Genomic DNA, 27,020 nt, shown 5'->3' on the forward strand with positions numbered 1-27,020 from the left:
GTCGATCATATGGTCATTTGCAAACGAAGATTTATATATACATATATAATATGTATATATATATATATATATATATATATATGGTAAGGCTGTTAATTTTATAGGAACTTTTAAAAATAATCCTTTTAATTTGCAGATAAGCACGTCTTTAATATATTTCACCTTTTTGATTTTTAATATAATATAAACAAAGTACATTGTTGTATTATATATTATAAAGGTACTTAAATTTTTTCATCGCATTATCCCTTTTCGAAGCTTTGCAGTGATATGTGCCTATCATTTGTGCAATAAGGAAAAGTTAAGCTCATTTTGTGAACATTTTTGCGAAAAAAAAAAGCGTTACTGTTTACTTTTTAAACTGAGCACTGTGTATTTTGCATTTTTTATTTTACACTTTATGATTTACATTTTACCTTTTTTATTTTACATTTTATATATATCACTTTTTGTATATGTTTGAACGGGTACCTTTTTCCTTAAAACTTTTCAAATATTATTATCTATATACTGTTACATTTTGACTACGTACATAATAAATCAAGTTCATTTCATTTTTTTTTTTTTTTTTTTTTTTCTCCTCAACATTTTTACGTTAAGGGGTAAATATAATTTGCAATTTACCAAACCTCTAAATTTTATTTTAAAACATGCTTATAAAAAAAAAAAAAAAAAAAATATTCTTCAATAATCTGATGATTGTAGAAACAAAACTGCTTCTCAACCTTAGTAGCTTTATTTTTCGTGTGCTTGTTTATTGCCTTGTTTTTATTCCACGTAGCTACGTTACATGCGTGTACACTCGTATACAATATATTTTACATGTATATTAGATGTATATATAGTATATATTAAATATTCTGCTTTTTTTTTCTTGATTATGAGTAAAATCCTCTTGAACATGTATAATTTTTTCTTAATAAAAAAGTGCGCAAAAAAGCAAATTGGTACGTAGTTAGGACTAGCTTACCTTCCACTGTGGTACTTATATAAATATACATATGAACTATGTATATGTACACGTATTAATATACGTATAGAATTTTACCATACATTTTTGCGTACATATTTTTATGTATATACTGATTTTGTAAATGTAGATAACTGTACATGTTCATTTGTTGGACGATTTTAATTTGTTAACTTTTTATGATTACAATTTTAAACTTCTCTTTGTAGTGTTCATTTAAAATTTTTTTTTTTTTTTTTTTTTTAAAAGAAAAATTTTTTTAATTTCATGTTTTACATACTTATAACGCTAGAGTACGTGTTATATATATATATATATATATTTATGTATATATATTTATATATATATATATATTTATGTATATATATTTATATATTTATATATTTATATTTACATTTATATAAGATATTGCATATGTTATATATCATATATTATTGCATATAATATATATATGCTAACGTTTTTCTTTTATTTTCTATTGAAGGAAAAACATTTTTAATTCTGATTTTTATACATAATTGTAAGGTTAGGCATATATTATATTTATATATTTATGTATGCATATATCATATATCAATAAATAGCAATATCAGCATCAGTACCTATATCTGTACATACATATATATGTGTATATGGCAATATTATTTTGTTTTTTTCTTTTAAAATAGAATGTTTATTAAAGATGAAAACGATAGCAACAGTCTTAACAATTTTACTTATAATAGCCATAGTGTTATTTCTTTATTTCATTTCTTAAGTGCTGGTAATAATAATGAGGGAAGTAACTTATGTGAATTAGTTAATAGTGGTGATAATCAAATAGTACATGATGATAAAAATACAAATGGGGGGGAGAAAAAAGGAGAAAAATATTTACACAAATACAGATCGACATTCTCTCTAGGAGCTATGAAAAAAGAGGGTGATCATAAAAATTGTAAATCCGTAGAAAATATAAGAAAAGGCAAAGATTGTGATATGAATAACAGGAATGTAACTATTAATAGTAGTAATGGCAGTAGTAAAAGAAGCGGTATAAGTAGCGTTATAAGTAGCGGTATAAGTAGTGGTATAAGTAGCGGTATAAGTAGCGGTATAAATAGCGGTATAAGTAGCGGTATAAGTAGCGGTATAAATAGCGGTATAAATAGCGGTATAAGAAGTAGTAAAATTAGTAGTAAAAGCAATAGTAAAAGTGGCCGTAAAAAGAGTTATCACTACAGAGACACAGAATGTTTGGTATATCATGAATCCTTCAAGATGATTTATGAAGGTACAAATGTACATGTAGAAATTCCAACGGCAATTCATTGCTTGGGGGAGGATGACGGAAGGTATAATAATCATGAGCATAAGTGTAAGAGTATGAAGGGAATAGACACAGGAGAAGTGAGAACACATAGAATGGGTGATATTAATATTAGTGGTGAAATTATCACGAATGGAAAAGACAGTAGTAAAAGGAAAGAGAGTTGTCTAATCCCAATTGATAACTTAAAAGGATTTTTAAAGAACTGTGTAAAAGAGTCCAATTGGAAAAACAGAGATTTGTTTTTAAGAAGCATGAGAAATGTTGATGATATTTTGAATTATAATTTTCATGCTATACGAGAAGGGGTATATAAATTAAATGAACTTTCTTTTTATGAACATGACAATTTTCTCCTTCATATAATACGAAATAAGAAAAGAAAAGTGGAAGAAAGCAAAGGAATAGAATCAAAATTGTGTGTAAACCATGAACCAGTTGACACATGCTACATAAGGTGTAATAAGAGTGATGTGCAAAACGGCAATACGCAGTTAGAAAAAAATGATATTTCCAAAGTCAATCCAAATGATGATTATTCCAAATGGTTGATGAACAGGTGTTGTAGTTGTACTTCCAAATTGATTATGTTACTTAAGGAGGAAGAAAAAAATTGCGAAAAATTGGAAGAAATAAAAAAAATGGAAAATTTTGAGGAACAGAATGACAAAACGGACGAGAAAAGAGTACTAAGGGAAAATGAAGACACAAAAATAGAGGAAAAGATAAGCCAGGATTCGCTACGGTCACTGTCGAGGCCATTACCATTTTCACTGAATCCATATTCAGTGTCAACCCTACCGTCTGCACCATTAACATTTTCCGTCTACGATAAAGCAGAGCAGATTAACTGCATGGAAGAACCTGGAAATACTTACAAATTTGTTCTTCATATCAAGCAGAAAGAAGAAAAGGCAAAAGAGTTGTATGTTTTAAAATCGCGCGTAATTTTTAACTCAAAATTTGAAAGTGCAAATTTGCAGTATGTGATGAAAGAAAAAAATAAAGAAGTATATTCTTTATTTTTAAATAGTGATATAAGAATGAATGAGAAAAAAAATCAGTGGTTTTACTTTAGTGCTAGTCTTGTTCCAGATGAGTATTACTCTAACGAATTGATTAAAAAATTAAATAAGCAAAGATGTATGAATAAATTTATATATGAAATAAATAAAGACAAGTACATACATTATGATAATGTAAAATGTGCAGTGGATTTTTCTGATAAATTTGCCATTAGTAATAGTAAGAAATTAAAAAAACCATTTACTGTTCAATTTAAGATAGCAAATATGTCTAAACCTTTTTTTATATATAAAGATGGTCATTCTCCTTTAGTTTTTTCTGAATGTAAATATAAATTTGAAAACAAACAATGGGAAAGAACTGCATATAATATTAAATATATAAAGAATAATACTTCGAAATATTTTAATATAAAAAAGAATTGTATGGAAAATTTAAGTTATGCTACTTATACGTTACAGTTTAGTTATGACTTTACCTATACATATGATACTGTTTATTTTGCTAGTTCATATCCGTACACTTATTCGTATTTAATGCAGCATTTAACATACATAAAAAATTATGTAAGTGAAAAGAAACATATTAATTATTTAGATTTGACATTATGTAAAACAAGCTGTGGATTTAATTGCCCCCTTTTGGCAATAACAAATTATGATAATATAGACGATACACTTAATACGAGGGATGGAAAAAACGACCCCTCAAGGGGTAGTATCGTAAGTGCGACCAATTGTGATGTTAATAACGATGTTAAAAGTAATATTAATGATGAAATTAGAATTTTTAATGAAAAAGGAAAGGATGAAAATTATGATATAAAAAAGGAAAAATACGTTACTTCGGTCAACGAAAGGACCAAGAAATGTAGTGATTTACAAAGTGAGTTACGTAGTGATCTGCAAAGTGAGTTACGTAGTGATCTGCAAAGTGAGTTACGTAGTGATCTACATAGTGAGTTACGTAGTGATCTACAAAGTGAGTTACGTAGTGATCTGCATAATGAGAAATGTAATCTAAGTGATATAAACATCAGGAGTGTAACTGCATTTGAGAATGAACATGTCATATCGTGCAGTGCTCTATGTAACGAAACAAAATGTTCAGGTAAAAATGAAACATGCAAGTATCGGAGTAGCAGTAAGGATAACCACGTGAACAATAACGGGGGAGTTATTACAGGGATAAGGGCTTTTGGAAAATATAAGAGTTATGTCGGATTTAGCGACAATACCGCAAATAGAGGTTGTGGTACAAATAATATTAATATCGACTGTAGAGACGAACATAATGAAAAGTGGTGTCTGTATAATTTATGTCACCATTCAAGTGTCGACGATTACATAGAAAAGCTTCCTTTTGATATGAATGGAAAAAAGGGAGGGGAGCATCCCCCCTCGAATAGCGATGTATTGGGGAAAATTGACACGGAAAAACTCGGAAAACGATCAAACAGTTTTATGAATGAACTGCCGAGTTTATTAAAAAACAAGTTTTATTATGAGGGTAAGAGAAATAAAACGAATGTAGAATTGAAGTCAATACAGTCGTCCATATTGAAATCATCCCAATTACAGTCATTCCAATTACAATCATCCCAATTACAATCATCCCAATCACAGTCATCCCAATTACAGTCATCCCAATTACAATCATCCCAATCACAGTCATCCCATCGCAGCGAATCATCTTGTAACTCAAAAAAAGAAGAAAAAAAAATAATTATTTTAACTGCTAGGGTGCATCCAGGAGAGACAAATGCAAGTTATGTGATGCATGGTTTTTTGTCCTTCATCATATCAGATAGTATATATGCCAATATTCTTCGTAATAATTACATTTTTATAATTATACCAATGCTTAATATCGATGGAGTAGTACTTGGACATAATAGATATTGCTCAAACGGGTTTGACCTGAACAGGCAATGGAATATACCCATTTATTATTTACACCCAACTATCTATTCAGTAAAATGGATGATGAAAAGAATTAGCAAAACAAAGGAAATCATATTTTATTGTGATTTTCATGAGCATTCAAGAAAATATAATTGTTTCTTATATGGAAATTTGGAAACAAAAACGTACATAAAAAATAGAAAGTTGGCTGAAATATTTCCCGGAATATTTTCCCAATCGACTCCTTGGTTTTCCCTTGAACGTACCATATTTAAAAGTGAAGAAAATGAAAATTGTGGGATAGCAAGATATGTCTGTGGGAAGGAGTTCAAAATTGACTGTAGTTACACGTTGGAAATTTCGCTGTTAGGCGTGCAAATAAAGAGGGATTCCATCATGGACCACAGCTACAGTAGTTATGGTAACTATGGTAGCTGCGATCACAGCTTGGACCATAACTGTGGTCACTATTTTAACTTTTTGCATCCTGTTAAAAAGGAGGATCCTTTTTTTTCGGAGAAAAATTATGAATTTTGCCGCAATTTCGATATTGGGAAAAGAATTATGAACAGGTCAGGAAATTTTAACAAATTTTGTAAAAAAAAAAAAGAAAATCTTTCATTTCCCATAGATAGTATCGGAAATAATGATAAGACATATGACGATGTTAATGAAAACGTCAGTAGGAATAATTGTTATGCATGCTTAAGTGAAAAAGACAAAATAAAAAAAAAAAACGAAAACGGATTTAATAACGTTGAAAAGGAACAAGACAAACATAGGGGAACTATAAATAAGGACTATGATCTGGCATGTGATCCAAGTAAATATGATTTTTTTTTTTATGATGAGAATCTTTTACTTATGACGGGTATTAGTTTTGGTATTAGTCTTTTTAAGTTTATGAATTTTATTACTCATTATCACAAATATACAATTTGCAAGGAAATAACTGATAAGGAAAGGAAGTTAGTATTTAGGAAACCAATTATAAGAGAGAGTGAACAATTGAGCAATATGGTCTCACCATTTTAGTAGCAAGAGAAGAAGCAATAAAAGTAGAATGCAACACACTGGTAAAAATTAGAATGATATTAATGAAATAAAAAATAGGAGTTATTATGGAGGGGTGGAAAGAATATATTGTAACAACGAGGACAAACCAAATAGTGTTTATTACGCAGGAGGGACAAGTTTATCCATAACTAAGAGATGTATTAGTTCGAAAATTATTGGAAAAATGGATGACACGAGTAGCGCAAAGATTAGCGAAAAATTGAGTTCAAAATATTTCAGTAATGGTACTGATAGACATAGTACCAATTGGTATAATTGCCGTAGGGAAGAGGACGATACTTCGAGAGTAAATAATACCTCTAGTAAGGATGAATTTACAAGAGTTAGAGGAAGTAAAATTATGGATTAAAATGGAAGAAAGGGAAAGGAAAAAAAAAAAAAAAAAAAATTAACAGTATAACGAATGATGCGAATAAAAAAGAAAAGAACTCTTTGAAAGCACAACAGATGAGTAGCTTAAACAGTAGAGATGGTACTAGGCCTATGAGGAAAAACAAATTAGGTAACAGTAATAATAAAAATAATAATTATTATTATAATTATATAATTATAATAATTATAATAGTAATAATAACGCAAGGTATAGCTAGGACAGTAGTAGGTGCAGTCTTAACAGTTCATATATTAAAAACAGTGCCATGTATGCAATGAGTAATTATTTTAATAAAGTCTATTTCGTAAAGCTTGAACAATCTGTAACACTTATTACCAACAAGAAATATTTTTTTTCTTTTAATGTAGGGTATGTAGAGAAAACCATTAAAAAGGGGAAAGCACACTATTGTATGAGTAAATATGCATCCTATAGTGATAGGGGGGATGACAATGATGATGATGATAATGATGGCAATAACAGAGGGAATGTTTCTATAAACGAAAGGGGCATTTGTGCAGAAAAGGGGGAAAATCCATCAAGACGCATGGAAAGCACAAAATTGCTGAGCAAATGTAAAGACTATAATTTGGGTGGGAAAGAAAAAGCAAAATATAATAGGAAGAAGGGGAAATATATAGTAACAAAAAGGAGAAAAAGACTAGTGAAGGGGAAAAAAGTTAGTGGATATCAAGGAAAAAAAAAGTAAATATAAAAAATAGTAGCAAGGAATTACACAAATTGGATAGCGGTAGATTTAGGAGTAGTAGTAGGAGTAGTAGCATCAGTGGCAATGACAGAATTATGAGCTTAATCGTTAATCATAAAAATAATTTATTATTTATTAAAGAATATTTTAAAATATAAAACTTGAAATATTGTTGTACAAACTTTTCCACATAAAAAGGGTAGCATTGTTAAAAAAGTTTACACAAAATGCAATAATGAAGGGGAAAAAAAAAAAAAAAATTCAGTAAACAAATATTTAATACGAATGTGAAAAAGATACCTACTCATATACATTATTGGAAAAATAGACTCACCAAAATTTGAAAAGGGGGTTAACAAAATAGATTTGTAGATTGATACACACAAGTTTGTACGTTTGTTACCTCCCCCTATCCATGTACACGTTCACGTAAAAAAAAATTTAAGTAAAATGCGTAAAAATTGTACGCATATTAACATAGCATGCGTAATGATGCGAATAAAAAAAGCTAAAATAGTGAATGCAAATAACGTTTGTGTGTACATGTCATTTTGTAATAAATTTACAAAGTAAAAGAATTAATAAAGGTTTTTTTGTTTTTTTCTTTTCTTTTGTTTTATTTTCTTTTAATCTGTATTTCATTGTAATTACAAGATCCTGTTGTTAATTTGATTTGTTGTGTCTATGTGTGCGCAAATAATTTTCTCCACCATATATTTGTAAAGTACAACTACTGTGAAGGTATTTTTGCTAATATATTTTAAATGTTGCAATGTTGTATTATGGTTGGTCGAAACTTGCAGCTTTAACAGTTTCATAAAATTCTTTTTAGTAACTTGCTTTTTATTTCCATTTACATGATCATCTACATGCATTTACATATTCATTTACACTTTTATTTTTCTTTTACATAAATTCTGTTAATATTTTTAGCAGTACTAAAAAATGAAGAAAGTGTATATATGAACGTTTGTAATAATTGCAAATGTAAAATATTTATAAATCAAAAGAAAATTTCACAAGGGTGTATATGTATATGTGCATATGTATTACATGTACAAATAAATATTTGTAACTACTTACGTATGAGCGTAAGCACTTATTTTTTATTACGTACTGTTATAACCGCTCTACAAAAATACAGTTAGTTTAGGACCGTTATTATTGTAAAAACGTCTCTAAAAATATTAAAAAGTAAAAGTGAAAAAAAAAAAAAAAAAAGAGGAATGGAGCACGTGCCTCTTACAAAATATATATACATGTATTTAAGATGTTCGCGAAAATGATTTAAAAACTATATGAAAATTATTTGAAAATTATTTAAAAACTATATGAAAATTATTTGAAAATTATTTAAAAACTATATGAAAATTATTTGAAAATTATTTAAAAACTATATGAAAATTATTTAAAAACTATATGAAAATTATTTAAAAATTATATGAAAATTATTTGAAAATTATTTGAAAATTATTTAAAAACTATATGAAAATTATTTGAAAATTATTTAAAAACTATATGAAAATTATTTGAAAATTATTTAAAAACTATATGAAAATTATTTATAAACTATTTGAAAAATCTGCACGTGGGGAAATGAATGATACCTTTTCCGTAAAAATATGTGAAAAGGATTTGAGCGAAAATTAGATGATATTTTCATTAACCTTTTTTTCGGGTACCATATAAATAAATATCTAAATGAATGAATGAAAAGAGAAAAAAATGGAATGACAGAGCAAAAATAAGAATGAATAAACGACGCACGAGGCAAATTCTTTTTTAACAGTGCGTACCATTAAGAGAATTTATATTTGAATTGTAACATCATTGCAATAGTAGTAAATTCGAATCGCTATAGTGCTAATTTTTATTGGTATATATAACTTCTGAATATTTTTTTTTTTTTTTTTTAAATATAATAAGTAACATGTGGTAAATATTTTCGCTTTCCACCCACTACAGATTTATACATTTTGCGACATACGTAGAGTTACACGGCTTCTTTTTTACAGTCGATTTAAAAGTTTTAACTGTACAAAACATGAACACGTATATACAAATGTTCATGCACGTATAATTGTGCACGTACATGAGAAGTGGTAGCAGTAAGCACAGCATGCTCAACATACTCGTACCAACAGCTCATGTCCTATAAGCGCCTGAACAGATGAGGCACATGTAAGGGGTTTTATAAAACACTCGTCTTTTCTTTACCCATCTGTACATTTCTCATTTAATAAATTAATACATACGTGCATAAATGCGTACTTATATAAGTATGTACATATGTACGGCTGTATGTATTCATGTACATATGTAAGCGCGCAAACTGCACGATGTACTTGTGCTTAGGACATTTGAAGCTGGGACATCATGTATATACAGTACAGGCTTTTTAGTGAACACTCGCTGTGGAGGCTTCTAGAAATAAACAAGAATGAAAATTACATTTTAGTAAATGAATTAAAAAGCATTATTTGCAAACAGAGCAATATCAATTATAACAATAAGATTGATATATACTTTTCATTATACAAAGATGAAGAAGGTACGAATGAATATTTAAGCAGTAATAAATGTACTGAAAATGAAATAAAATATTTGAATGCAGATGATAAGATTTATAATGGGACAAAAATTCTAGTTCATAGGGATGTTAAAAAAAAGAGTACGGTTACAGATATAACACATAAAGCTAAAAAAGAAATAATAATAAATGTAGAAGAAAAACAAAAAGTAAATATACCTACTGAATTTCTTTGCAAATTATGTAATCTTATATTAGTGGAATCTCATATTATTGTTTGTAATAATAATTGTGGTTATTCTGTGTGTAAGAGCTGTATTTTATTTTATATATTAAATACATTGATAGTACAAAATGAGAACAGAGGGAACGTTATTGATGTGTCTCTGTTAAATAATAAGGGCACTGTTGTAAGATGCCCTATATGCAATGGAATTTTAAAGCATTGTATTTTAAATAAAAAAATGGAACAAACGTTAAAAAAATTACAGTATGAAAGAAGCGATATAGACGTGTTTAATATGAACGTGGAGGAGAGGAATAACAAGTTTATGAAGATTATTGAGAAACTGAAAATAGAAAATTTTGACTACTCAAGTGTTAGTAGTAGTAGTGCAGTTAGTAGCAGTGTAGTTAGTAACGGTGCAGTTAACAACGGTGCAGTTAACAACGGTGCAGTTAACAACAGTACTACATGCAACCTATTTGACAGTGAGTTTTTCAAAATAATTAAAGAGAAATTTTTCTATTCAAATGCAAATAAAAATATGAACGTGTCAGAAAAAAGTGAAGAAAATAAAATTTTCAATCACTTTCTTTATTTGATCGAAAGCAATAAATTAAATTGCATGAAGGAATATAATATGATATACATCGACTGCGACAGTTGCATTTTCGATGCAATACAGAAGATGAACGTGAAATGTATATATGAGCAGATGCACATCAAGGGGAAAGAAGTAACACGGAAGTCGGAGCTAGACGCCTCGGGGGGGGTGCAGGTGAGTGGTGATTGTAGCGGAGGTGTTAGCGGAGATGTTAGCGGAGGTGTTAGCGGAGGTGTTAGCGGAGGTGTTAACGGCAGTAATGATGAACACGATGACAGTATGGGAAATATGAAACCCCACCTGAATAATTCGGCCACTTTTAACCGTATGGCAAATTCTACGCATGATGATTATGCAAAGGCTTGCGCAAAGGAAAAAGTAAAAGAGACAAGAACACGTCCATCTGGATACGATATACAAGGGAATAAAGAAAACGAAAGTGAAAAAAGGAGCAAAGGAAATACACAAAATGATACATGTAGTAATAACATAAATGGGGAAGGTGGTGGTGAAAATGAAAACTCAACGGATGAAGTAAATGAAAAATTATATAATGAAAATAAAATATATATTATGCCTATGTCATTTGTCGGGGGGGAAACATCATATTCAATAATTGGTGTTTATTACATAAAAGATTTATTTACAACTGTTAGTGAAAAAAGTAATTGCAAAAATGAAGATACCATAAATAACAATGGAAGTAGCACAATTCAAAAGAGAAGATTGATTATACTTAATTTTTTGAAGAAATGGTTTATCGTTGAAAATAAAAATGATGATAATATTTTAGAAAAATTAAATTATGGTAATATATATCAAATTGAATATGTCAATAAGTACGAAAAGACATATTTTTTCCCAGCTAGAAAACAACCATTATATAATATTATTAATACTAAAAGACAAAAAGCTAAGAAAAAAAATAATATTGAAATTATTCTAGATTTAAAAAAATTCTGTGATGTTATATTGAATGTAGAAAATTACATTAAGTATGGTAGTAGACCTAACAACTATGAAATGAAAAATGTAGGTGCAACTGCTACTATCAGAACTGAGGATGATGGAAAGAAAAATTTTTCCCTATTAAGGGAAAAACCAGATAAAGATCTTTCCCTGAATAATGCCCAAGATAGTGATGTAAATACAAGAGTATGTGGAGAATGGAAAACGGAACAAGCCGCTTTTGTGCCCACGCCCCTTGTTAATGCTGCTGTGTGTAGTGGCCCCCCGTCCACAGGTGCCTTAACGAAACAAGACCAGTTTCAGGAGATTTACGAAATTCTGTATGACACGAAAATTGTACCTGTATCAATTAATAAAAATTTTAATATACAGAATCCATACGCAGATTATTGTGCCCTACTACCCTTTTTAACAAAAGATGATTTTTTGCTCATTCGAAAATTACAGAGAATTTATAAAGAAAAATACTTGAAGCAGTTGTATAAACATATTAAGGAAAATAATTTAAATATGACTATATTTTTTAATGCAGTTAATTCTGTTTTCTTCACAAGTTGTGATCAGTAGGGTTGGTCCCCTGCTGCTCGTGCAGAAATCCACGGGTAAAAAGTTACAGCATGATGTTATAATTAATCATATATCTGTTCGTAAATCTTTGTGTGTAAGTATTTGCGCGTATATATGTAACTGCACAGATACACTCCACTGATGCACTATATCATCCATCATATCCTCACTAAAAGAAACATATTTGGAGTTTTATTTTCACAATATTTTGTTGTTCATATTATTAGTTATAACCGATTGTGCCCCTTCTGAAAAAAATATGTTAACCCCTAATTTGTGCAAGCTTGCATATCTTACTTTTTGCAAATTTAATTTTGTTTGGTTTTGTTTTACCGAAATTTCCTTTCCGTTTGTTTATCCTAGTATAATTTTGTTTATTTGATTCATTTTAGTGCAATTTTTTTTTTTTTTTTTTTTTGCTCAAACGAAACATATCGAATAAACGAAAAAATATTATCCCCTCCTTGAGCCCCGAATAGAGGTGGAGTTTTCTACCAATTTAGCTGAATGCCAAAAATTAGCAGGAGGAAAAATAACTCCCATATATATATATATATATAAATTATCTATATGCATATGGGCATTCATGCTCATGTACACATATATACATAGGCCAACACGTCCACGTAGTTTTCGTTTGGATAAAAAGGAATACTGTTGTGGAAAAACTAAGCATGAGAGAAATGAAAAGGTCCTTTGCCAAAGCTCACATATTATGCACATATAAGAATGTTGTTTTTTGTAGTGACCTTTTTATGTATTTAGTAAAAAAAAATAATACCAAGTGTTAAATTACAATAAGAACATAAAACATGTGTTGTTATTTATTCGTTATATAACCAAAAATCGTAAACAAAAAGAAGAAAAAATACAAAAAAAAAAAAAAAATATATATATATATATAAAAATAAAAAAAATAAATGTTATCACCTTTCACGGAAGTTCCTTTTTGCGAATTTATTAATTTTTTCTTTTTTATCATGTTCGATTTGTACTATTAGTATTTTTTTGTATCTTCGATATTTGTTTCATTTTAAACATTTTTTTGTTCTTGTTATTTTCTGCGCTTTAAATATATCTGGGCATTTTCACTATATCTGTGCACTTCTAACATACACTTTTAGTATCTTCGTAAATTTTCATCATCTTTGGACTTGTAATTTTTTTTTTTTTTTAATGCTCTTCAGTGTTCACCTTAGCGTAATGCCCATCTTCTCCTCTTAAGCTAGTTGGTGCTTCTTCTCCTTGTGCTGCTTTTTGTTTTTTTGTTTTCATATATATTTCTGTGAAAATACTTTGCATTTTCTTCCTTTTACCAACCCCCTCTCCTTTTTTTAAGGTATATATTATAAACCTTTTTGAATAACCATTCTTTTGACTTTTCACTTTTAAAGTCTCTCTTTTCACTTTTCACTTTTCACTTTTCATTTTTCTCTTTTCAAGTTTCACTTGTGACTTTTTACTTTCCATTTATCTGTAACATAGCTAATTTTTCTGTTTTTCAATTTAAAAATTTTTTTGAATATACATTTTATTTTTTTAAAAAAGAAACACTATTACATTTATTATTACACCTATCTTTTTTCAAACGAATATTTTTTTTTTTTTTCCCATTTATAAATAGGGCTTAATTCTACACATGCTTGTTAAGCGTTTTTAAATATTACAGTGCTATCATTACATATAAATACGTACACTCATATATACGTATACTAATATATATGAACACTAATATATATGTACACTAATATATATGTACACTCATTTATACGTACACTAATATATACGAACACTAATATATATGTACACTCATATATACATATATACTTCCGTACGTACATATATATATGCATATATGTATATATATGTATTTACATATGAATGTATGTACATACATACGTACGTGCTTTTCGGTATAACAGTATCGCTTTAAGCTTTTGAAAAAAATGGATGAAGTAAAATTACTACCAGGTGAAGAAGGTAAAATAAGAGCCATCTTTTTTTTTATAGGATTACTTTTAAGTTTACCATCGCATGTTATAGTTAACGTTTCTTTTTTAATAAATCATTTATATAATGAAGAAATATTTGTGATAGTGATGGGTATAGTTTCTGGATGTATGATAGTATCATCCCTTTTTCAGTTAACATTTGAAAGTACATCATTTAAAGCTATTATCATATTTAATTCTTTGAATACTCTTAATTTATTAGTTTTATTAGTACTCATATGTATATGCAAAGCGTCCAAATATTATATATATTTTATATGTGGTATTATTGGACTATTTATTGGATACTTGTATTCAGCATGTACAAAATATTCGTTACTGATGCCGATAAAAGTAAATGGATATATGATTAGTGGTATTAGTTTTAGTGCTTTGTTTTTCTTTGTTATTAATTTGATTATGTCTTACTTTACTATAGAAGATGGAAATACGAAATCGTATTATAATGCTATATGCATGTCAATAGGCACCATTGTATTAATTGAATTCTGTATAATTGTATATATTATCTTTGTACAATTTAGCTCCCCTTACTTTATGAATCAACGACAAATAATAGAAGCATCTATGTGTAAAGGTGGAAACAAAGATTGTAGTAGTACTAATAATAATAATACCACACAATTGAGCGAAGTGGAAAAAGGGAACAAGAAAAAAAAAAGCTCAAATATTATCAATAGTACTAGTGAAAAAGTAGACGAATCCGTATCTATTATCACAATTTTGAAAAACAAATTTGTCAATTTAAAGAACATGTTTAATTGTACCAACATTTTTCATGGTGCTCAGCTAATCAGATATTATTACACTTGCATTATACCCATATCCTTTTCCATTTTCATATCGTCTACAATATACCCGCACATGAGTAAGAGAAAATCTGCAATTTTGCGTGCTTAATGGAGCAGATGTTAATGTGTGTATGGGTGCATGTATATACTGGTGCATGTGTGTACGTTGTATTTGCTTTCGTCCTGTGCATACCTCTTTTCATTTATGTACAAATACTTTTCAATTTTTTTTTTTTTTTTCCCCATTTACAGTTCCCAACAAGCTGAACAAGGGCGTATACCTTAAATATTTGTTCATGTTTTTATACCAGAGTAGCGACCTTATATTCAGTCTATTAGTGACAGTATATTTAACCGCATTTAACTTTTTCAAGCAAAAGTATGTAGTGATATTATGTTTGATCAGAGTTGTTTTATTAGGTTTAGCTCTTAAAATAAAAAACTTAAAAGAAGATGCATTTATGTATTCAAATTCTTTTGTATCATTGGTTATATTTATACTAGGGGCTACAAACGGATCACTCATTAATATAAGCTATGCAAGAATACATGAATGTTTTGAAGAATCAGATAAAAAAGAAAAAAATATTGCCGTGTCATCTTCTTTTTGTGCTCTTTCTCTTTTAATGAGTTTCGCTTTAGCGCCTTGGTTTTGTCGCGCTATAATAAATTTATAAAATCTATTTTATGGACCCATTGTCATTTTATCTATGTATGTATGTACGTATACGCACGCGTGGATGTATTCACGCCTGCGCGCATTCACAACCAAGTATCAGCTTTTTTTTTTTTTTTTTTTCCTTTTTTCCATCACCTCAGGGAAGTTTTTTATGTTTTTAAATTGTTATATGTATATTTTTAATGCACATTTATTTTATATTTAAATTTTTTTATCTTTTAAAATGTTTACACCATTGCTACATATATGTATGGGTATGCACATATGCACAAGCGTTTGTGTACATGTGTATGTGTACATGTACATGCATATATATATATATATATATATATATATATATATATATATATATATATATATATATATGTATATTTTTGTGACAGCAGCGAACTTAATTAACCATCTCTTCCTAGTTTTTCTTAGTCATATGTGATTTAATTAAAAATGTATGTAAAACAAAAATATGTGCATTCAATTTGATCCTTGAAATGGTACAGTTAAGCCAGACAAAGAGTATACATACAAATGTGGGTATATAAATGTGGGTATATAAATGTGGGTATATGAATGTGGGTATATAAATGTAGGTATATGAATGTGGGTATATAAATGTGGGTATTTTAATTGGGATATATGTATATGTGTTTATATAAACGTGTGTACGTGCATATATGTAAGTGTATATGTACGTAAAAGTATAAAAAAGTAAGACTACAATTTTAAAGTTTTATTAGCATTAAATATTCTGTGTTGTGGTATCCTGTCCTGTGCAGTTTTTTTTTTTTCTTTTTCCTTCTAATTTTTTGTGCGAATTTTATTATTATTTGAATTCCCCTACTGAACTGTCATATATATTCCCATGGGCAGTGGTAATATATATATAGGAGAAAGGAAAAGGATGTTTACATTACGTACAAAATGAATATTGACCATATTCAATTAATTCACGATAACTATATAAAAACTTTAAGTGTATCGTATAGTGTACTGTAAAGAGTAAATTATTTGTCCGTTGAAAAATTATGATATTTGCTGTATTTCCAATTTTTTATTTTTACAAGATATATTTAAAAGTTCCTCTTTTTTTTTTCTTTTTTTTTCTTTTTTTTTTAAAGTGCACACATTGGTCGTATAGAGATCTAATAACAATGGTATGATGTCCATATAACAATCTCATAACAGTCGAAAAATAGTAGCACAATATAAATGTTGAGAATAGGGGTGAATTAATATATTTATTATTATTTTTTTTTTTTTTACACATGTGGGATCCTTTTCATTTTTTTCTCGTTTCATATATGCGCACATTGACATACATATATACGTGTGTGCAACTGAAGATACAGGTATTTATTTGTGCATATATAAGCACAATTCTTGCCGCATACTGCTTAACATACTTGAAAAAGAGAAATACGTTTTTAGCAAATATAATATTTTGAACAATTTTTCACAAAACTGAAAAACGTACAGCTATTTATGCATATATATATATATATATATATATATATTGTATGTATGTTAATATATATCTATGTATATACCCATTTACGTGTATGCGTGCCCTTTTTTTTTTATTTTGAAAATATATATATATGTGTATGTATGTATTTATATATGTATGAAGATGGCTTGTAATAAGGCAAAAGTGAACAAATGGAGTGAACGCACTTCGGCATAATTTATGGCCCTATGTACGATGAAGCAAATAAACAGAATAACTGTTTAATGTATTATTTATACGTGCTCAACATAAAATTATGCTTTCACATATGTATATGCATGTACGTACATACGTACTTATATATATGCTATTTTTTTAACAGTATATAAGGCTACCCCGGAACCATCCATATTTGCCAAGTAATTTGCGGATAAAGCAAATGCATAATTTTCCCCCCTTAAAAAAAAGAAGCAGTATATATAGGCAATTGTTCACTAGTGTGGCTAAGCGAAATATTCGAACTGCAAGCGCCGGGCTACCATCAATAACAAGTAAAACATGTTTTTACGTAAAAAAAAAGGAAAGCAGTAAATGGAAGAGGAAATGCTGCTTTTCTGCTCTGTTGTTAACTGCTTTTTTCTCTTGTTTTTAAAAAAGAGGTAAAAAAAAAAAAAAGAGCAAAAGATAGTGCAAAAATAAAGCAAAATGAGTAACTATAACAAAAGCGATAGGAGAAAAAACGTGGGCTCCATATTATGCAGCTACTACAATTTAGAAAGGGAAAATAACTGCAATAGGAAGGAAAACCATATGAATAGTTTAAGTTACAAAGATCAAGTGACTAGAAATGATATAACAGATGAAGACAAGTATAGAAAATTAAAGACTGATAAAGGGAATACAAATGACATATCAAAAGAAATGAACAGTGAGGTATATATAGACGAACTGGATAAAAAAAGTTCTGAATTTAATGTTAATGATTATTTTAAAAAGTTATTAGAAAAGTCCAGTTTAGAAGAATTAATACACAAGTCCAAAAAAATCGAAAAGGAAATTAAACAGAATGATAGCTTTATGCAATCTTTAGTATATGAGAATTACAGTAAATTTATAGATGCTACTGATACGATAGTGCTTTTGAAAAAAAATTTTAAAAATGTAAAGGAAAAAATAAAAAATATAAATGATCATCTTACATATATTGATGATAATTCCAATTTGGTTAGTAGCAAAGTGTCAGAAAATTTTGAAAAAATTGAAAATTTAATACAAATAAAAAAACTGTTAAATGATATTAATATAATTATGAAAATACCCAAAAATATGTTCTCTTTAATTATTCAAAGGAAATACATAAACTCTTTGAAATTATTTATCGAAGCCGTTCCATTCTTTTATAAAAATCAACACTTTAGGGTTTTTCAAAATTTGTATTTAGACTGCGATAATTTAGCAAACATTGCTTGTTACATGTACTTAAAGGAATTGAAAGGGGGAAAAATTGATAGAGGAAAAGCTGAACATAGTAGAAAAAGTCTACAAGATGAAACAGGTTCACGGGAGGAAGATACAGAATTGGGTGAACAAGATGAAAAGGGAGAAAGGAACAACCCCATCTTTTTCGATAAAGACAATTTAGAAAATTCTTTTCATATACTTCATTCTCATGTTGGGTTAAGTGAGCAAATCGTGTCCTGTCTCTATTTAGTACTAGCATATGGGGAAGATAAAAAAAATGTAAGAAATATGTACATTCAGAATAGAATTATGGCATTAAGATATTTATTACAGAACATATTTAGCCTGAACAATTACGTAAATTTCGGTGCGAAGGAGATGCCTTTGGCGGGTACAGCCCTGGGAAGAAGTAAACTACATAACGAGAGAAGTGGAAGTGGTAATGAAACGGTTAATGGCAATGAAAATGGAAACGACCATGAAAACATCCATGGAAGTAGCAGCAGCAATATCAAGGTGTACATTCGGGACGCGAATGACGACACGTGCTCCAATGAACTGTACAATAAAATATTCGAAAACATTCTGGAGCTATCGTTTAAGTACTTGGTAAATTTCTTTTTTGGTGTCATTGAAAATTTTGAAGAGATTTTTCTAAGTGAAGGTTATTCTAATAATAAGGCAAGTACAGAGAAGATATTTTTTTTAAATGGAAAAGAAGTAAAACCGTCTGAGGCTATCCCATATATAACTGGTTTAATAAACAATCTTAACTTGAATATAAGAGAAAAAAGTCGAGAGCGAAAAATGGATGGAACAGCAGAACGGCTGTCATCGACTCTTTTCCCTTCTTCATATGATCCCAATGCAAAATGGCTTCAACTTGAGGAGGAAGAGATATGTATGAGTTACAACCCTTTTAATAAAGTGAGATACGATGATGTATTCAACTTGTGGGACACAGTAGTTGACGATGATGATAAGAAAATGATGGAATCATTAACAAAAAGCTTCTTTAATGTTTTACTAAAGTTAACGGTTGACCTTATATATATGTTTAACCCACCCATACAACTAATTGTTCTTTCGCTAAACAAGTTAATAGTAAACGTAAAAAATTATGAGGCGCGCAAAAGTAGCGGTAGTAGTAGCAGCAGCAGTAGCTGCGTCAGTGGCAGTACCAGTGCATTGGTGATGATCCCATTTTTGAGTAGATTCATAAAGAAGACGTATTACATAGTACTGAAGCTACGGTTTTATAATTTATGCTTTACGAATAATTTAAATCTCACGAACTTTTTAAATTTATGTAATAAGAAAGATTTAAATTATGTATTAGATGATAAAAATGAACTGGGTCATAATGTTTTGTTGAGCCTTTGTCTAACGTTCATGGATTTATCGACATTTTATGAACAGGTACAGGTGGTAAATACGCATTTTTATTTTAAAAATATAATAAATTTCGTTATTATTTATTTTATTTTTCTCACAAAATTTATAAATTCCTTTATATACCATTTCGTTTGTGTGTATGATAGAAAAGATATGCGGTGTGACGAATCAAAAAGGGAGGAGGCAAATAAAGAACAGGTAGTAATAAATAATGTCCATGTGAAGGACTGTAATTATGATGCACCTGTATGTAACAAAAGAAAAAAAAATATACAAAATGATGAGATGTGTAGTGAAGGGGATATCACTATTATTGAAAATAAGTGCATTAACATGAGTGAACATATGCGTATGAAATTTGTAAATGACAAGGATGAGGAGGAATTTTATATGAGTGATATATTAGTGGATGAATACTCAGATGACTCCTATGTAGATAACGAAAAAAATACGATTAAGTACAAAAATATTTATTTAACTTCGTATAACTGTGATGGTGATGGGGCAAAAAGAGGGACTAGAGAAAAGGTCCCAAGTTGTTCGAAACACTTGTCCTATTACTTATATAATGGTATTCATATAAGTAATACTCCATTTCAAAATATCTTACGAAATACAAAAAAATATATGAAAATGGATTATGAACAATTCTTTGAGCAAATTATAGAAAGGCAAAATTTCGAAGCAAAAAAAAATAAGAAGATCTACTTTTTGTTATCTCTAGTGAGCATATTTCAAAATTTTAAAGAAGAAGGTATTTCTAAAATATTTAGTATAATTGTTGATATGTACAAAGAAGGTTACGCTTTGGTGAATGACAGAAGGAAAATATGTTTAAGTAACGAACTGAAAACGCTCTTATATGAGGATGTATATTCCTTTTTTAAAGAAGATAATAGTAGTAATGAGGAGGGGGAGGAATGTGAAATGAATACTTTAATCCGTACCACGAATGGGAGAGAGAGTGATAAACACACTGATCGGCATAACACTGACATTGACCTGGATACACAAGCGGATATGCGCACTAGTCTTCACGCTGATGATACTGAATGGACATGGGAGGAGGGAAAGAGGCTGGGTTTCCACCTAAGTGTTGTAGATAAAAGTAAAATGCGTAAAGATAGTAAAGATATAAAAAATGGTAAATACACAAAGGATAGCAAATACACAAAAGATGGTAAATACACAAAGGATGGTAAATACACAAAGGATGGTAAATACACAAAGGGTGGTAAAGAGAATGATGAAATGAACGCTAGTTTGAATGCCAACAAAGGGGACTTATATAGTAAACTATCATTCCGAAAAAGTAAAACTTCAGAACAACATGAGGGAAAAAGTAACACATTAATAGTAGCAATAAAATCAAATGAAAAAAGAGGTTATATTTATCGTAAAAAGGCTAATAACAATGGCAATGATTTAGATAGGAATGGAAATTCTCAATGTGCCCTCATGAGTAAGTCGGTTGATGAGGGAAATGTTAACGATAAGGATGGAAGTAAGTACGACGACATGAGCGATCGCAGCGATATGAGTGGACACAGTGGTAGGAGTAGCCACGACGGGATTAATTCATCCCTTAGGGGAATGACGCACGAGGGAAGAAAAAAAAAGAAAATTGAAGATTTCATGTCCGGTGAAACAGACGGAAAATCAAAAAATATTCCATCAAAGCAATATTACAGTGATGATGATTTTTATAGCGAAAAAAATGAAAAAGAGATGAAGAAATATGCATTAGGCATATGTAATTTTGTAAGGTATAAATTTCACGAAAAATATAATGAATTAATGAATTTGTTTATTTCCTATTATATTAATAAAATATCCCATAACATAAAAACATACATTCAGAATGGGAAATGGGTAGAGGGAGAAGAGGTAAAACTAGTGAGCAATAATTTTATATACCTTTTTAAAAATATTCATAAAATTTATTCTACGTTAACGCTTTTTTTTGATCGAAAAATAAAAGGGTCATCATATACCTTGTACGAATTAAACGAACTCTATGTAAATATAGTACGGGAATTAGAAAGAATTTGCAAAACAAGTTCGAAAGAACAAAAGTTTACTTCAAATGTGATGCATAATATAAATTTAACTCCCAATGATAAGAAGCAAATTAGTCAAAACGTAAGAGATAATAAAAGCAGTAGTGTTAGCACTAACATTAGTACTACGTTTGATACTAACGTTAACGTTAACATTGGCCGTGGCAATATATTATGTTTACCGGGTTACCAGAGGAATATAGAAATGTATATGTATAAACTGTACATGCTGAAGATGGAAAATTACAAAAAAAATATTCCTCTTAAAGCTAGCAAAATTATCCTTGTCATAATTAAAATATTGTTTAAAAACTACACGGAATATGTAAGAAATGCACATTTTAATGAATACCGTTTTTACAAATTAAAAATTGATTTTTTCTTTTACTTTCATTGTTTGAAATATTATATTCCTGTTGATGATGAAAATGTTTTATTTGTTATTCTAGACGAGGTATTGATAAATGCAAATGATAGAATATGCGGTCTACATAGAACAGATGACGGACGGTCTGTCTATCGTATTCACATGCTGGACGATATCGGCATTGACACGGATGCGAACGTGAAGTTTATACTGCGCAACATCAGGAGGCGTTAGACACACGCCTATTCTCCCCTACACAGATGAAAAATCGAAAATATGCACATCGCACATATGCACATGACCCATTTACCCATCGTGCATGGATGCATTGGTGTCCCTTTTTTTTTTTTTTTTTTTAATATCCCTTTGATACATCCTTTTAAACGTAATTTTCCGCTAAAAATGACCCATTATAATATTCATCTTTGGCGTAATAATTGAATATATTAAAGAAATATAACACTTTTTATTTCTGGTAGCTATGCACTCATCATATACTTGTTTATTATGAATAGGTTATATCTACAAATTTTTGCAGTATATATATTTTTTTTTTTTTTTGTTTACTACGAATTGACGCTAAAAAAAAAAAAAATTACTAGGGCTTGTATCACTATGCTTTCAAAGATACAAAAATATCTTGCTAATTAATGAAGTACATATGTATAAATTCACTTATGTACATTTTTCAAACTTTTTTTTTAATTTTTCAAAATTGACGCAATTATATAAAGCTTTTTAACAATTGCACTGTTCTGGTGAAAAAAGAGCAAAATAAGCAGGGCCAAAAAAAAAAAAAAAAAAAAAATCAAAAGGAAAAGGAAAAGGAAAAGGAAAAATAGTCAGAAAAATTATAAGGAAAAATGCCTTCTGATAAGTCCACAAAAACTCCGTAAAATGTTCATTTAGGAGACTTGAAAAATTTTCAGTGCTAATTAATATAAGCCTTAAGTTACTAAACGACGTAATGCAAATAACACATTTTTAGGTTAAACATGCGTTGTAAAAAAAAAAAATAATAATAAAATAAAAGCTTAAGTTTTAGCATATTTGTATTGATGTATCTTCGGTGGGTATTTACACAGATATATATAAAGATTTATACATTAGCATATATGAACGTATGTGCGCAAAATTGTGAACTTGTGTAAATATTTGTAAGTGCCACTGGTAAACAATAGCTGATAGGTACTTTTTATAAATAATTTTTTTTTTCTTGCCCAAACACATTCAATATTAAGCACACCATATAAACAATTTTAAATAGTTACAACAACAAAAAAAAAAAAAAAAAAAGTCTATCTTTTTGGACGAATTTACGTTGTTCGTATGTTAAAAAATTTAACTGTTCTCGCTTATCATTTCACCTGTAAAGTTTTCAATTCGAGAGTTAACAAACGTTGAAGGGAAAAAAAAAATAAAAATACATGCATACGACAGTATATGAATAACGCAGAACATGCATAAATATGCAAGGTCCTATACATTTACATACATGCGTATATACATACATACACATATAGTTCTAAACCTAGTAACGTCAATTTTACACCTTTTGTAATAAGTAAAGAAAACGTACTAAAAATGCACGAAGGGGAGGAAGCAAATTCAGAAGAAAACAAAAAAGTTAATATAAAGTCTATTCATTTTATATTAAAGAAATCGGAGGAGTTGGAAAAGGATCATTTATTAGGTACAACTGTATAGGGTAAAATGGGAGAAGCTTTTGCTACAGACGCTTCGTAAAAATTTATGTATTTGTGTGTGCAAACGGGTATGTGTGGGTGTATACATACATGTATATTTTTTGTTTTTATGCTATTCCTGCTTCTTTTCAGAGGGTGAACAGTCTTGAAACGAGCATTTATATATATATATATATATTTTTTTTTTTTTTTTCATTATTTTTTCCCTTATTTTTTATTATCGCCCCTTTTTCAATGCGTAGTTTCCTTTCTCTGTACACTTTACATTGCCGAGCAATTAAATAATTACCTCAAAAATAATTATGGCGATACAGGTACAAAGTAGTATACAACAAGAGCGAGCGTGAAACTCATTTACAAAAAGTAAAAAAATATGAATAAGCATAAAGAGTTTAAAATAGGAGAAGATATAAGGACGTGTTTACGTTAACAATATACAATTCTATCTTTTTTCTTTTTTTTTCTATTTTTAAAGAAGCGAAAAACATTATGATAAAATGCATAGATAAAGCTGAACAAATCAGGCCATTATTTGACTCGGTAGACTACAATAAGTTAGCTGATTTTTGCAAAAGTAAACATGAAACTGGACACTTAAGAAGTGCATAGGCGCTTGCAGGATAATATGCTTCTACGTATACTTCTATGTATGCATGCGCGCACTTACGTGTACATGTATGTATTTTTTTCCTCGTACAGAGTTATTCTTAGCAGCTGATAAATGCGATAGAAATGAGGAGATGACAAAAAGAACAATGCACATGTTTTTCACTTCGCAAATATTTTATGAAATACTTAATCACTTTAGACAACTAGATGATGATGAAAAAGAAAAATACATGTATGCTAAATATAAGACCATATACTTAAAAAAGTGTTTTGACAAAGATATAAAACCCGAGTCAGGCTTACCAGTGGAACAAAAGGGAGAAACTTCGCTTTCAGGTTTTCTACGTTATTTACAGTTTTAGATAGTAGAGCATCTAATGTGCCTACATACATACGTGCCCAGATGCAAGCGAATATACATGCATAGATACATTCCCGTATACAGGTATATATGCATACATATGTGTATGTGCGCGCTTGTTACTAGCAGAGTCCGATGGAGAGATCAGGAAAGAGGGAAAAGAAATGAACGAAAAATCGGCCCATAATGAAACAATAAATGAAAAAATTATCATAAAAAATGATAACCACAATAATTATTTTGAGGATATTAAGGAACTTGAATTGGGTTAAAAAAAAAAAAAAAAAAATTAAGATTAAAAAATAAAAAATAAAAAACGATTAAATATATGAAGTGAAATAAAAATTTTGCACAGAGTAACGTGCGACATAATCATCATATTCGTGCTACATAAAAATATATACATATTTGTATACATATATATATGTTTATTGGAGTGAGCAAATTTTTTTTTTTTTTTTTTATTATGAACAGATAAGTGCAAAAAAGTAGAAAAAAATGTGGATTTTGCCTTAAGTTTAAGGCACGCCCAATATGCCGTAAATGGTCCATAAGAAAATGCACGAAAAGACGTACAAATTCATTTGTACAAATATACACAAATATGCTCATGTACACACAAATATGTGCAGTACACCCCAATACAATTAAATAATTATACAAATATAATAATACATTGTTGCTGTTTTTACATTTGGTTTGTCCTAAACCCCTATATATTGGTATAATTCAAATGCTACAAGTATATGCATATTTGTATAAATATGTGTATATTTTTTCATGTCATTAATTCAGCCATAATGTTTGAAGATTTGACCACAGCAAAACGAGAATTACAACTTGCCCTCTCATACCTGGAATAGCCGTTTTAAGCTAAGAACGTAAATTTTTTTAATGTCATTCTGTTATTCCTCCTCTTTCGAATTTTATAAATTTTTCATAATTCATAATATTTCTTTGGACAAGAGTCCAAACAAAGGAAAAATAAAACCAAATAACATAATATCGAAGAATTAACCGCTCAAAATATAACACCCGTTAGGTATGTATGCATGTAGGTATGTTTGTATGTATATATGTATGTGTGTATGTATATACGTATGTGTGTATGTATATATGTATATTTGTATGTATATACGTATGTGTGTATGTATATATGTATATTTGTATGTATATATGTATGTGTGTATGTATATACGTATGTTTGTATGTATATATGTATATTTGTATGTATATATGTATGTGTGTATATATATATTTATGTTTGTATGTATATATATTCTCAATGCTGGTGGTATTAATATTCACAATTTAATGAGCTAACTTTTTTTTTTTTTTTTTTTGTATAACCATTTCTACCTTAGTGAAAAATGCGCAATTTCGCTTAATTTAATTAAATTTAATCTAAGCTTTTTTTTTTTTTATGTTTTATAAATATATATATATATATATATATATATGTATACACATTTATGCACATATGTATATATGTACGTTTGTATGTACAACATGTCCATGGCGCTACAATGGTAAAGCTCCTACGACAGAGATACCCCATTACCTACTTATTAACAATTATTCTTTGTTCATATTAAATGAGTATACTTAAACACATCTAACTTATCATAAAAGGATAAAATTAATATTATTAAGCTCTAATGAGCAATATAAAACATCAATTTATTTTTCGTTAATTTATTGCGGGCATCTCAATATGTAATGTGGAAAAGTTTTGCTTTAAAAAAAAAAAAAAAAAAAATTTATAACACTACAGAACAACACAATAATGATTGCAACATGAACAATTGCGGCAATTACAATGACATTTAACCCTTTAAGTGGAACACTGTTGTTTTTCCCCAATTATTTTTGTA

General features: G+C 28.9%; 5 protein-coding genes across 5 annotated transcripts; all 5 read left to right on the top strand.

The window, feature by feature from the left end:
- Positions 1–1,639: 1,639 nt before the first annotated feature.
- On the top strand, positions 1,640–6,635 carry PmUG01_02020200 (zinc-carboxypeptidase, putative; the record flags this gene model as incomplete). Its single annotated transcript, XM_029008678.1, has 2 exons — positions 1,640–6,229; positions 6,297–6,635. The coding sequence occupies 2 exons, from the start codon at positions 1,640–1,642 to the stop codon at positions 6,633–6,635; spliced, it is 4,929 nt and encodes a 1,642-aa protein (XP_028860214.1).
- Positions 6,636–9,744: 3,109 nt separating this feature from the next.
- PmUG01_02020300 (conserved Plasmodium protein, unknown function) lies at positions 9,745–12,261 on the top strand (the record flags this gene model as incomplete). Its single annotated transcript, XM_029008679.1, has 1 exon — positions 9,745–12,261. One exon carries the CDS (start codon positions 9,745–9,747, stop codon positions 12,259–12,261), a length of 2,517 nt encoding a protein of 838 aa, XP_028860215.1.
- A 1,946-nt stretch (positions 12,262–14,207) lies between these two features.
- Positions 14,208–15,741, top strand: NT4 (nucleoside transporter 4, putative; the record flags this gene model as incomplete). Its single annotated transcript, XM_029008680.1, has 2 exons — positions 14,208–15,141; positions 15,317–15,741. 2 exons carry the CDS (start codon positions 14,208–14,210, stop codon positions 15,739–15,741), a joined length of 1,359 nt encoding a protein of 452 aa, XP_028860216.1.
- Positions 15,742–17,892: 2,151 nt separating this feature from the next.
- On the top strand, positions 17,893–22,704 carry VPS51 (vacuolar protein sorting-associated protein 51, putative; the record flags this gene model as incomplete). The annotated part of the gene is made up of 1 exon (XM_029008681.1): positions 17,893–22,704. The coding sequence occupies one exon, from the start codon at positions 17,893–17,895 to the stop codon at positions 22,702–22,704; it is 4,812 nt and encodes a 1,603-aa protein (XP_028860217.1).
- A 1,350-nt stretch (positions 22,705–24,054) lies between these two features.
- PmUG01_02020600 (vacuolar protein sorting-associated protein VTA1, putative) lies at positions 24,055–26,009 on the top strand (the record flags this gene model as incomplete). The annotated part of the gene is made up of 7 exons (XM_029008682.1): positions 24,055–24,163; positions 24,419–24,490; positions 24,652–24,750; positions 24,876–25,121; positions 25,273–25,413; positions 25,621–25,692; positions 25,942–26,009. The coding sequence occupies 7 exons, from the start codon at positions 24,055–24,057 to the stop codon at positions 26,007–26,009; spliced, it is 807 nt and encodes a 268-aa protein (XP_028860218.1).
- Positions 26,010–27,020: the final 1,011 nt, after the last annotated feature.

Source organism: Plasmodium malariae (assembly GCF_900090045.1).
Source record: "Plasmodium malariae genome assembly, chromosome: 2".
NCBI lineage: Eukaryota > Apicomplexa > Aconoidasida > Haemosporida > Plasmodiidae > Plasmodium > Plasmodium malariae.